General features: G+C 39.4%; 1 protein-coding gene across 1 annotated transcript in view; it reads right to left on the reverse strand.

Moving 5' to 3' along the window:
* eif3ea (eukaryotic translation initiation factor 3, subunit E, a) overlaps window positions 1-11448 on the reverse strand; it is a 28671-nt gene extending 17223 nt beyond the window's left edge. The window contains exons 1-6 of the mRNA XM_026184134.2: window positions 11291-11448; window positions 10086-10203; window positions 9782-9899; window positions 6983-7025; window positions 5379-5483; window positions 310-435 (exon numbers count right to left, since the gene is read on the reverse strand). Coding sequence (XP_026039919.1) covers window positions 310-435; window positions 5379-5483; window positions 6983-7025; window positions 9782-9899; window positions 10086-10203; window positions 11291-11380 — 600 coding nt within the window. The 5' untranslated portion in view covers window positions 11381-11448. The remainder of the gene's footprint in view (window positions 1-309; window positions 436-5378; window positions 5484-6982; window positions 7026-9781; window positions 9900-10085; window positions 10204-11290) is intronic.
* Between the last annotated feature and the right edge of the window lie 2398 nt (window positions 11449-13846).

Consider the following 13846-nt stretch of genomic DNA (forward strand, 5'->3'; position numbering starts at 1 on the left):
GAAAGAAGGTCCAAAAGAGACCACCAAAAGGCAAAGAGAAAAAAAAGAAAGTCATTTTATGTCACAAATATGTTTCAAGACAGTTCTATTAATGCTCTTCTCATCTTCAAAACAAAGAAATCACCTCGGCTTCCAAAGAAACACCGATAATGACTTAACACAAATCCAAGTTCTTAAGCAGTCAGATGAGTGTGTGTGGCAAGAAATAAAACGCCACAGCAGAGCTGTACTGCAAGTGAAATGTCAATACGGGAGTCTATGTAAGGGAATCTAAATGTGGTATCAAATTCTGAGAAGTGGGGCATTTACGTTGTTATCGATAGTCTCTCTCAGGCGGGTGAGATCCTCCATGGCTGCCTCCCAGTTCTGCATCAGGATCTCAGAGGCCAGTTTGCCCCACAGCGAGTTCAGGGCATTCCTGTCTGTAGATGGGACCTTGAAACGGACAACATGATACATTTGTTAAACTGATGACACAGTCCCACCTGCAAAACAAGTGTTTTTCCACATTACTTGACAGACCAAATACTAATTAAGGTTGTTCTCATACAGGCTGGCAGACCAAGCGGCAACATCTGCATCCATACGCAGCAAGCCAGGGCTTGTCACCATTTGCTTGGCTTCAGTAGCAGTGTTGTATGATACAGTAACTTTTCTCATTTATATCCTTCAAACCAATTAAATTATGTCATGGCAGGGGAATGGAGCTTGACAGACAAGAGAAATGAATTATGAAAGACTTTAATAGAACCACATTCAAAGCACTTTTGGGTAAATTGCCACATTAAGGACATATTTGAAGAATGTGTCACTGAAATTTCCTGAACAGTCCTACAGAATTATAGCATTTGGTTGGAGAGTTCATTTGACTGGGTAATGCCAATAAGGTCCTCAGGTTTAAAAACGCTTCAGCAAGATGAAACCATTGTTTAAAATTCGAATTGTATTTATTGCAAGGGGATACTTTTGACTTGTTTGCTATCAGAACTAATCCAAAGATTATATCTCATAGATTGATAAAATCAGGGCACAAATCGGAGACTGTTCTAAATGAATGTGGCACATAGGTCATGACTTTTTATTTGCTAGCATGGCTGTGTAGTTAGGATGTTGCTGAATCAAGATCGCACTGCCCAAGTCTGTGCAACAGAGCGGCACAGGAGTGATAAAATAAGTCTTCATTAATATTTAAATGATCCAACTTCAAAATATCCAAGAAAATTGGAGTTGTTATTATTTCTTGCAAATATTGCTGCTCTTTAAACAAGAAATGAAAAGTGCCACCCATCACCTTCAATAAATCTGGACAACTCTGTCTTAATCACAAGGTAATTAGGCTGAAATATGAACCAAGGCTAACAAGACACATCTTTGAGAGGATAATTACTCTCAAACGTGTTGCAGGCTACAGTTTCTGATTCCCAGAACCCAGCTAAAACAAACAAACAAAAAAAAAGAAAGAAAGAAAAGAATCCTGTAATGAAACGCAGGTTGAGAATGCCTCTGAACCTCTGCGATGCAATCACTCTGTAGTGGACCACTGGACTACACCCTAGGGCTCATGGGAAACTGTGCGCCACAGTAGTCCACGATAACACCAAACACCAGACGCATTGACATGAGTCAAGCAGGAAGTCGGGGTGGGTGTCTGTGGAGCGTCCAGAGAAACCTAGATGCTAACCAAACGCCCCTGTACAACATCGGACAGCTGCTGTAGTAGACTGTGAGACACGACAGATGCACACACGCAGGAAACGCTTCAAACAAAAAGGAAAAATAAGAGAACAGGTTTCCGCTGAAACTGAAATTGGTGATTATTTGGCTATAAAGGGATTTCTTGCTTAGCAAAAAACAGCTACAGTCTGATAACATTTCATCAAGCTGTTATAATATGAGATGATGGCAGGTAAAGGGAAAATATTTGGAAAATCTCTTGTGGTATTCCCCCAAAGGAGAAAACAGTAAGATGCTGTGTGCATCCAACCAGTCGGAGCAGCGCTCTTTGATCACAGAGCACGTCTCTGGTCTATAATGAATGATTTTTTTGAAGGGGGGTTTGCAGAAGTCACAAGAAAGATCAGCATTGTAGCTCTGAGAAGAAACTGGCTATGCTGCCGATATAAAGGTCAGCGTTTCATCTGTTCTAGTGTTTTGTTTTGTTTGCTATTTTTTCTCTCTTGGAAGTCCCTGCCTGCTACGTTTGGCTGACCTCCAGGTCATTATGGCAGCTTTCTACACACACACACAGTCTGGCTTTTCACTAGTCGCCACGCTAGAAAAGTTTCAATACCTGGGTTTTTCCAGCAGTTACCTTAAGTTTCCATTGGTTTGTGAAATGGGCACATTTTCGCTGACTGACCAGCAACAATAAATTTACTGTGCTGGGGATCCGTCGGGATACTCAATCTTTATTCTTAACATTCAATCCCTGCATTAAGTGATGATATGAATAAGTTGCTCTTTTCGGGCTAGGCCACACTGTAACAAGACCTGAGGCATGGATTTTGCAAGGCTGGCTTCTTTCGTTTAATTGACTGGGTTTCCCACGTTAAATGACTTTATGGAACCTCACCTCTCCCATACGGAAGGGGGGGGCAGACAAGGGGCCTGTGAGGATGGGAGGTCCACAAAAACACAAAAAAAAGACAGGAGGAGGAGAGGGAGTAGTGCACAGAGTCTCACTAATGAAACCCATTTCTACCTATTCCCCTTTCTAAAAAGCCTCTCGCATTGTCAAGAGTAAGCAACAGATATCCAGTTACAGAGGCTGGAAATGAGGAAACTAACAATTTGAGGGTTAAAAAAAAGGGACTCTGCTGGACTTTGAACAGCATACCTCAATTAGAGCAATTTTGGTTTATTTAGACTGAGTTGCAACGCCATAAACAACTGTTGTTGGGATAGTGGGTCATACGCCTTGCAAGCTTTTGAAGACTTTTCTTACACGCTATTGATTTGTCTCTTCCCTTAACAGATCTGAGCACATCAGTAAAATACCCAACTGCTTTGGGCTAAAAGAGTTGTTTGTAGGGAAGAATCGTTGCCAAGATTTTCAGGAGGGGAACAGAGATGTGCATGACTAGTAGGACTGCCACGATTAGTCGACTAGTCACGATTACGTCGACGAATGTAATAGTCGACGCGTCATTTGAAGCTTTGAAGCCAAGATCCCAAAAGACGCAGGAATAAGTAGTAGGATTTAAGAGTGTAATAACGGACTGAAACAGAAGACGGCAGCACTGCATGCACAAGGATGCCAGCTGCCGTTAAACCCCGAAGAAGAAGAAGCCGTGTCCGGTATCGTAGCTGTGTCCAAATTCAGGAAGCGCATCTTCCTGTGCCTGCATTTGTAGGCCAATTACATTACAGCGACACAACGAAGACTGTCCAAATTCCAAGACTCCGACAAATGCGGCCTTCATTTCCCCAGATTGGGGATGGGTCGGGTGTATGCTTCATGGCCCAACCTATCGACCATCAAAATAATCGCTTGTGGCAGCCCTAATGACTAGGCAGAGTCACCGACATCCAAAAGACAGGATGCAGTGCCGTATCAAATGCTAATGAGGACAGAAACAACCAAAAATGGTCTTAATATTTTTCACTCTAATAAACAGACAAAATGTTGATATTATTCTGCCTGGCCTGCTTTAGCACAAGTCCTTGCTTTACCACACAGCTAAATGCTGAAACAAAAGAACAACAAAGCTAGAGGACAAGTGAGTGACACTGTGAAACCACCAACTATGCAGGCTGCTTCCATCGCTCATTATAGGACATTCAGCTCCAAGTTTAACTCACAACACTTGATCTAAGATCACACACAAGGAGTAACAATAGAGTTTAATTTCTGCAGGGCATTTTGATTTATTCCAAATGACTTTAGTCAACAAATTGTACAAGCTTGGAGAGTCCCCTACGTGTCACAAAAACACCACGATCACTGATCATTGCACTTACCAAAACTTGGCAATTGTGATTTTTTTAATGCATCCAGGTGAGTCCACTCTCATTTTCTGATTCTATACACAATATGTCTTTGTGTTTGTAAAGTAGAGGCCACCCGATATGAGGTTGCTTTCTTTTTTTTCCTTTTTTTTTTAAAGAAACAAGAGTGATACTAATATATCCTCCTGGGCATTTAAAAAAAATGTTTATGGATATTTTTTCTTTCAGACAAATTAAACAATCAGATTTCCCAGGCATTTATTGGGTGTAGTTATAATTCCTTAATAAGATAACATGACATTGCCGTTTACCCCCCGCCTTTTTATTTTAATTGTCAGAACATCCAGTGGATTACTCATTTATGCTCTGCCCAACTCAGCTAAGATCAACTGTTTGTGTTTCTGGCGTTCCAAACGTGTGTTGTGTTGCCAACAGGGAAGATGCAAAATTCCTTTCGCTGGACAAAATAAGCATCATCAAAATTCATGATATGGTTGAAGGGTGTTTCTCGTCTCTTTTTTACCTTTTTAATTTTCATTTATTAGCGGTTTTAAATACTGATACCACTACATTGGAAAAACAGCTAATATCAGCCAGTACATCAGCCTCACAAATATGTCAGTCAGGCTCCATTATAGAGAACATAGAGAGCGTGCATGTACATAAACTGAATACTGGCAGTGGTCTCGGTGAACAGTAATTATCTTTCTCTGCGAGACAATCACTGGACTTTGAAACATCTTGAAAACTACTTAATAAAACTTTGGCTTTGTCCTCCAGCTCATCACTCCAAATTCAAAATAGAAAGATAGCTGTATGAAGACAGCTATTAATTACGTACAGTTAATTTTCATCCCCCATGATAATCACACACCCTCTTAGAAACACCTTGCAAATTGCATGAAACCCTCTTAATGGTAACTGGGAGATGCCTTGCATAACTAAGTACATAAGCTCAGAAGTCGTGACTAGCGACTCTCTGGCCACAGCACTCAAATCAATAAGCTGTCTACTGAGTCCCGCCCCGTGAGAAGACTACAGACAGATTATGCAGTCCGCCACTGATCACTTGGCCCAGTAAAAGATCCTACTCAAGTCCTAGAGCAGCAGTCTCCTCCTAATACAGAAGACGTGCAGGGAATTGAACAGGCAATGACGTAAGCTTTTCACATTCAATTACTTCTAAGTGTTCTTTTCCTCTGCTATGCAAGCACTGGCATATGGAGGAATTAAAGCTATCTGGCAAACCTAATGTGACGTTCAATTTTAATATATCAGACGAACGCCTTGAGCTAGTATATAAATGAGGATAGAAAAATAGTACTGGCACTCTGTTAAGTGAAGGGGTACCGGTTATCAGCAAATGCCACCATTCATGTTCAATAGATTGTAAATGTGTTGAATGTGTGCGACCAAAGCTGAAAGCTTACCAAGACACGGAAGAAGTAGAGGTACTCTGCAGCACCAGAGTAGTTTCCACACTCGTACTGGAACTTGGCATACCTGTACAGGGTGTCTAAATACTCCTGACGAAACTGCAAGAGAAATACAGCATAAACACAAATGTTACAGAGACAACGTGAATTGCTGACAACGTGAAATGGTAAGACTAAAACTTTATAAATACCATTTCTAAAGGGGACATTGGTATGTATTGAGACCTTTTCTACAGTAAAAAAAAAAAGATGAAATCATTGAAATGTTGACCGATTATCAAAATTATATGATAATTCTTTACAGAACATTATACAGTTGTAAATTATGTTTATAAAGCTTTTGATCATATAAGTAAACAGGTGATGTGGTGATGGTGTCCTGTTTCACTCACTCGTTAGCATTTTCACCACTTGTTCTCTTTTACTTTCTCTAGTTGTTTGGTTCAACTGAGAAAACATTGTGGCTTGGGTTAAAATGAAACAAGTTAGGAGAGACCGTAGGCGAGGCCCCAGTTTCACTACTGCCACAAGCAGTGTGTCACAGGAATGTGCTCAAAGACAACTTCCATGTATCTCAGGTTTTAAAAAAATGGCCGCATTTCATGCTATTAGAATCATGATGTGAGCTTACGATCAGGAACAAAATAGCAATGTCAAGTTTTAAACCATCATTGCATTAAATAAAAAGTAAATAACATGAGCTGGTATCATCAGAATGTAATCAGCTGAAATACAATATATATATATTAACACATTATGGATAAAATTCTGATTTTGTTTTGTTAAAAGTAAAATAAACACAAAAGTTTAACAACAGTCATAACAAAAACTCCAGAGAAACACAAATGACCTATAAATTAAATCACAAATATGACAATATTCCATATTTATTTGTTGCATCTGAATAATTCCCTGCTGTGGTGGCACACTGCTAAGTCATTTTTTTCCCCCAATGAAAAGGAAGGGACTATTTAAATTAAAAAAAGCAAAACAAAACAAAACAAAATTCCTTCCAAGATGTGGTTATATGAACTATATATTATATATGGGGCTATCATTTCAAGCCTACATGTCTTCCTATATTTAAATGTCCTTCCTGTCCAGTATTTCAGAGCAGCGTGAGCTAACGTCAAGCCGTTCAAGAAGATTCAGAACAACCGTGACAGGCAGCAAGCGCCTTTTGCCGCCCAAGCCTTTCCCAGTGCATACTGAGGGGCTCTGAGCTCGGGCTGTGTCGAGGTGCACTGAGGACAGCATGCAGGTCAGCGGGATACCGGAGTAGGAGGGGACCGATGGAGGGGAGGGTAAGAAGCCAAACATCACGGTAAATATAGAACCTCCGGCATTCTTGCGGCTCTATCCACGAGTCCCGAGCTACTCCGTTTATTCTTAACAATTCACCACAGAATGTAAATGTCCACAGAATTTGTGCAAGCCATACAAACCCCGAAAATGAGTTAAGGGTTTTGGGAAGTAATTTTGCATTTCCCTGCTCGGCCTGTCCCTCCCGCTTTGCCCCTAAAACAACCATGAGTTCACAAAAGAGCCATGGGAAATGCAGCGAAGAAGTGAGATGTCAGCAAATCAGGCCAACTTACGTTATGTTTCTCTGCCAAATAGTCAAAGAGCATTCGTCCATCTCTGGAAGACAGAAACAAAAAGAAGAAAGCAAGACAGTTCCTTTAGTTAGAGACCATTTAACTTGAGTTGCCGTTTGGCTAAGGAACTGGCATTTAGACCATCATTCAGGTATATTTTTCCACTTTTGGGCCAAATCAAGAACCATACATAAATGAAGACCATTTCACTTTTAAAATGGTGTGATAGGCTGTTTATTACATTTGGTTTGGCCAACATAAATCTATGTTAGCCATGTCAAACAAATGATGTCTGGTGAATAAAGTGAATACTGATTTTTCAGCACAGCCTCTGTGTCTCTATGGGTTTGACAAAATAAAGGAATGCACTGGCTTCCCTTAACTGTTCTCTCCTGAATGCATTTTACAACTTTGCCTGTGACCTAAAATCTATTTATGTGAACACCACATAGAAACTATGTGTGTGCCTGGGTTGAGTTCGCTTTCACAGTGGGAATGAATGAGTGTGCATTTACTGGCACAAGTGTGATGTTTGTTAAATGAAGTTGATTTAGGCTCTGAAGCTAAAGATCCTTTATATCCACCCTCTACTGTGAAATTTCAGCCCGCTGTCCACGCTAGTAACACATATTGCGATCAATTAACACACCCACTAGCATGTGCAGTTCTTGCCACAAAACACAGTTTCTTAATAAGGTTCCACATAAGAAATATCCTGAGGCCAGAAAAGATTTACTCAGGTAAGACGACTGGCCAGTGGCTGGGGCTGATCAGGCTGAGGACAGTTATATCATTAGTGGGGATCCAGTTAACCCTCTATTAACCTTTATTTCCTGACAAGCAGTTTTCTTGTAGGGTTCTTGAAAAGACTGTTGTTGCTGTCAATTGGTGCGGCATAAATAAAATAGAAAACACAGTACACCTGAGTTGAGGACAGAGGCAAAGTAACAATTTCAATTTGCTGGTGATTAGAGTTATATAATTACCATGTACCAGGCAGACATCCTCCTACTCCCTGTCCAGTGGGCTACTTCACACTAACAAAACAGTCTGTGTTGACAAGTAGACATCTGAACAGCAGCTCAGATTGCATTTAAAAGCACATCCACAGCTTACTGATGGTTGCTTTTATACACTAATAACCCATGCTTGTATCATTTACTTAATTAAGTATGTCGTTTCTATATGCAACCCACGTGGGGGGAATAGACAGATCCATTTCTCCTACTACGTGTGATGTGATCTTACTAGATTTTTCCACATATTGCTCATGTTTGTGGTCTTACATGCAAAAGACTTGTTGCATATGTGGCAACAAGTGTGACTATACTCAAGTGTAACCACAGCTTTCCCAATCCTCACTAAGAGCAGGCTGTGTGTGTCTGTTGGATGGTGGTGCTGCTGCTCCTGCCCTTCACACAGAAGCTCCAAAAGAGAGATCTCTCTTCTGGATTGGGAACATGGAAAATGCATCATAGACAACCGTCTTAATCTTAACGTAAATTAGAAAAGAAATTGGTGAGATAAAATTTTCGAGATAAATTTAATGTAGTAAAGTTAAACAGGAAATGTCTTATTTATTTCTCCAGTATCAAGAGTAAAACTGACAACATTACAACTTCATGGCACTCCAGTGTTTAATCATTGAAACCCTAGGCTGTTTAACAGTGCTTAACAAACTGATGATGTAAAAGATCCAATCTGTCGCTTTGCACCCATCAGGAGATGTTAGCACACACACACAAAACCCCCCACCAAGCAATCAGTAGCTTGTCTACTCAAAAACCCCAAAGTGGTTTTCAGTGCTTTAACAACTCCAAACAAATGAGAACATAAATCACTGGTCATCCTAATGGTGATTATATTCCACAGAGTGTATCCAATAATGACAGATTGTTTATAGATATGGTAAAACATGATTTACTATGACAGCTGAGTTTGGATTACGGCTTCAGAAGAAGTCTTAAAAAAAAAAGAAAAAAGCCTGGTAAGTGGTAACTTCAATACAAACTATAGGATGAGAGTTTTAATCTAACACACTTGGGGAAACTGTTTGATGTGAATCTTCTGTTAAACCATTTAACCCTTTATTTCCAGCACCAGGTGATCCTATAAACGAGGCATAACGTTAAAAACAAGCAACTGCATTAAGCAGAATTTAGTCCAGAATCGTGGGATAAAACTGTCATTTTTAATTAAAGACAACTAACCCCCGGTGAGTTTCCTATTGTTTTATAAACCAAGAAAAGATTGATGTAAAACATAAGACAGAAACTTTCTTCCTCACTTTGTGCTGACAGCAAACGAACAATAAAAAGACAAGCGCTAATACACTGTTGCCACTATCAGGCTTTGAATCTCACACAACAGTTTCTACAAGTATGTGGCTTAAATAAATAAGTGCAGCCAAAGCACAAACCAGAAAGACATTAAACTAGAAAATGATCTTGATAAACCCTACACACTCTTGCCAAGAAACAAATGAACAGATAAAGCTGGATATGACTGTTTTAATTGAAATTACCACAAAACAGTCCCGATAAAGTTAATCATAACATTATCCATCTGCCTTTTTTTTTTTTTAACTTATGTCTTCCTGAGAAGGCTAAGTACATTTTTTGTTCAATGTGCAGCTCCTTGGACTTCATAAAATCCATTAGCTATGCTGCTGTGCCGGTTTTACTAACCCAAGAGCCAGTAAATTTTACAAACTCCTCATGTTTGGCATAAAATCTGTTTTGGGACACTAATTAAATACAGCTGAATGATATGTTTAGAGTAGGAAATAACAGATTCTACCTGGTTGACTGCATCTGCCTTGTTGTCTCAGGGTCTTCAAACATCTTCACGATGGGTTCGGTCTCTGACTGCAGCTGCTTTAGCTGGGCCACAACCTCTGTCCTCTTCTCCTTCAGCGCTGACACAGGAAAGAGAAAGAAAGTCATTAGATGCAGCAACACTATAAACTAGCAATCAATACACCAGTACTAAAAATGGCTGTAAAACCAAGTTTACTGATAAATCAATTTTGAATAAGTGTGTAGAGTAGTGTATGTTTCAGCTCTGGAGAAACCGGGATAAGCCACTGAGCACCACCACTTACTATGGGGAATTTCCTTCTCAGCAAACAGGCTTCTGTACACATCCATAGCAAAGTCCACCATGTTTGTGTCACTGAGGAGGTCCAATTTCCCACGAAGTAATTCCTGCTCATTGTAGATCTAAAAAACATGTCAAATAATAGGAAACAGAACAGAGGACAGAGTGTTTTGTACATTAATTCAAACCCTGAGATTCAAAGTTACAAAGACTGATTTTCTTTTAAATTATTATAAAGCACAATGTACTGAATAAATTTAGCACATCTCCTCCATAACGTCGGGCAATACATTAACAAAAGCTGACAATTATTTTGTATTTGTAACAGCGCACTCTCTTTGTTGGCTATAGCCGATTCAACTAAAGGCGGCAACAGTTAAACCAATAACGTCTAGTATGCTATTTTCCGTAGATAAATAGTTTCAGACGACCGGGAAAAAACTTGCTCGTCTTATTAGCTTTCTGCATCAATCTGCTGGCCACAAACGTTGTATTAAGTGAACCAAAACGTCCAAACTAAATGACTATTTCAGCACTGGGCATGATTTTTTTTTCCAGTTGTTCGCTTTTTCAGGTTTTGGGGTTTAGCTTTTCGGAGAGAAAGAGGACTACAGTATGTTTCATCGCCCGGCACATTCACACGGCAATAACACTGAACCGAATAAGGACAAGTCTGGTACCACCGCCAAACAACTCTGTAAAACCAGCTGCTTCGAGTTTAGAAAATGTGGACTCATACACTTAGCTAAACTTAAAACTTGCATTTAAAACTTCAAAAAAAAAAAAGCGTGGTTTTACCAGTGTAAAGTGAATCACAGTCAAATGCACAACTTCCGACTCGGGTCTTTCAAATATGGAACAAATTGAATTCTTAAGTGTGACACTATAGCTCATAAAATCTTGTGTTATACGTTTTTCTTCAGCCATATACATAAATCTTTACGCTAAACGTTGATCTTCTCTTTTTAAAAACTCCTCGACGTTTACAGGCTTTGTTCAAACGGTAACTTTAACTTTATTTATTTATTTTACTTTGAATGTCGTTCCTACATTTCACACTTCCGGTTAAATGTCGTTTCTTTACAAAGCGGCAAACAATGTGGCTCGTGGAGTACATGGGTTTTTACAGCAGCTTAAACACCGACATCTGCTTGTTAAAACACCAAAAAAAAATGTACCGAAATGTTAAAGTTTTCATCTACTTCGTACCTCTTTGACAGACAGGAATTCCAGCAGAGGAAAAACGAGATGTCGGTCTAAAAAGTGGGCAATTTTGGTAGTGAGGTCGTACTCCGCCATGTTTGCTCCGGGGGAAAGGGAAGTAGTAGAATGACGCAGCTGTTTGCTGAGAAACTAACCAATCAGCGATATCCTCACTGAGGGGAAAAAAAATCTAGCAGTGGGTTTAGAAGTGTTTCCAAAGGCCAATATGATTTCGCGTAAAATTCTGTACATAGTATGAATTTATGTTACCAGTATACCATTTTGAGGAGAGATAGATAGACTGTTGAATTTTGTTGGTATTGTTTTACAGCAGCAGGATAAAGAATAAAAATAGTAGCTTATAATAATAATAATAATAATAATAATAATAATAATAATAATAATAATAATAATAATAATAATAAAACGTTAGAGTGATATGTATGAATTTAAGACAAATCTTATTCCTGACAGGTGTGTTTACCTGTCACAGGAAGAAGCCTTATTATACAGTTTAATAAAGAATGGCAGGAATAAATTGCTGAAGCGTTCTTTATGGGTTGAATCAGTCTGAGGGAGAAGAAGTTCTGCTGCCTCAGAAGTGTGGAGTGGAGCAGCTGTGATGGATTGTTCATGATGGAGAGCAGTTGTCCTTCACTGACACAAACACCTCCACATACAGGCAAACGATGGTTCCTGCCTTGTGAATCATTTTGTTGATCCTGCTGGCATCTCAGGCACTGATGCTTTATGATGATGAATAGCAAACAACAGGAAAGTAGATGGCACTTGCTACTACTGACAGGTAGTAGATCTCCAACATCTTGCTGCACAGATTAAAAGTTCTGAGCTTCCTTAGGAAATAGTCTACTCATCCCTTCTTGTACACTATACTGCCGGTCCTTCAGTCTGTCAGTCAGGTGAATGCCCAAATGTAAAGTCATGGTTCTCAACTATGTTCCCTAATGGCAAATACATTATTTCCAAGAAATGTGCATGATTTTTAAAGTGTAGTACTTCATTTTATTACTCCATGACAATATGGTTCTTTGTCATGGAGTATAGGACATGAGTTTTACATACATTTTTACCCTTTTACTGTGTTGTTGCTTATGTGTGGAAATGAGCAAGGTTTTTTTTGTCTTTCCTTCACTGGTTTCTGAGAAGGATACATGACTGTGACCTGTAATACTTTCAGAATTCCAATAATTTCCTTGTGGTGTTTGTACAGTGAAACATTTCATTTATAAAGAGGGGTCCATGTGAACATATTGTTGAATGTGAAAACATGGGCTTTCCTCCAGACACCACCAATATTTCTGCTGTATGACTTCTTTATGGGACGAGAACGGTTTGAGGGCAAATAAAGTCATATTAACCACCACTTGCTTGCCGTCTAAATTTTAATGAAAACAACCGCATCATTTTCCAATTATTTTCCTTTTCCTAAAGGTTAGAATGTCTTCACTGTGCATCAAAACTATCCCTTGTCCACCTTCATTTCAGCAGCTGCCTCATAAAGGTGCCCATGTGTCTACCATACCCGGTCAACAACAGCCAATATCAGCTACTGAATGGCCCATCTCTAATGGGTTTCACTGCTACCTTGTTTTCCTGACAACCACACGGCGCTGTTTTGTATCTCCACACAATTCTCCCCTTGTTAGCGCCAGTCTCTCCCTCTTCCCCTTGCACTTCTCCCTGCCGCCTGACTGCAGGTAGAAATGAGTCATAAACAGACACCACTCACCGTGGCCAGTTTCTGTTTTACTGGGTGCTTCTGACACAGCCAGCTCTCGCTCAGTGGCAGCACGCTTTAAATGAAAAAGAAAAAAGAAAACACAGCTTCGACTCTCCTCAAACATCTTTTTTGTTGTCTGCTTGGTCTCACAAATGGTTGCAGTAAAAAAAAGGTATCCATGAAAATTATTCGGTCTGTTTGGCAAGTATGATTAGGGAATTTGTTACTGTTAGCTCATTCATAGATTTAATATGAGGCCAGTTTGGCTGCTGCCACTTAGCTCGCTTTATAAGATCACAATAAAATACCTTCTGTGTTACAATATTCTTTACTAGATTTTGCTGATATAAGCAGGCAGCAATGCTTCTTTTCTTTTCTTTATTGCTGTATTCATATTTTTACATACTTCCGCTTGTACGCTTTTTTTTCTTGCAGGAGTTCTTCAGCTGTTTGAACTGATCTTTTGTTTAATCCTTAAGTCTATTTCACTTTTAGGAACAATAGACCTTACGCTTTTTTTAGAAACCACGCTTCCAGTAAATATTTTATTTTTCCTGTCAAAATGTTAGGGACTGCACACAAAAAGTGCAGGAGATGGGAGAACAGGTCATAAAGGGGGCAGGGGTAATTTTGGATCTTGAATTAATATTTTTATTTCAGCTTTCCTTTACATAGTAATGCTGCTATAAGTTCAATGTGAGGTACTCGATTAAACGTAATGTACCAGTATATGACAGAAGCAATATAGCATCATTATTCTGACATGTGAGAGTGGTTTTCTGTGTCTACAGGAGAGTTCAAAGAAGACCTTAATCGCCTCG

The sequence above is a fragment of the Astatotilapia calliptera genome, chromosome 11, assembly GCF_964374335.1.
Source record: "Astatotilapia calliptera chromosome 11, fAstCal68.1, whole genome shotgun sequence".
Classification (NCBI taxonomy): Eukaryota; Metazoa; Chordata; class Actinopteri; order Cichliformes; family Cichlidae; genus Astatotilapia; species Astatotilapia calliptera.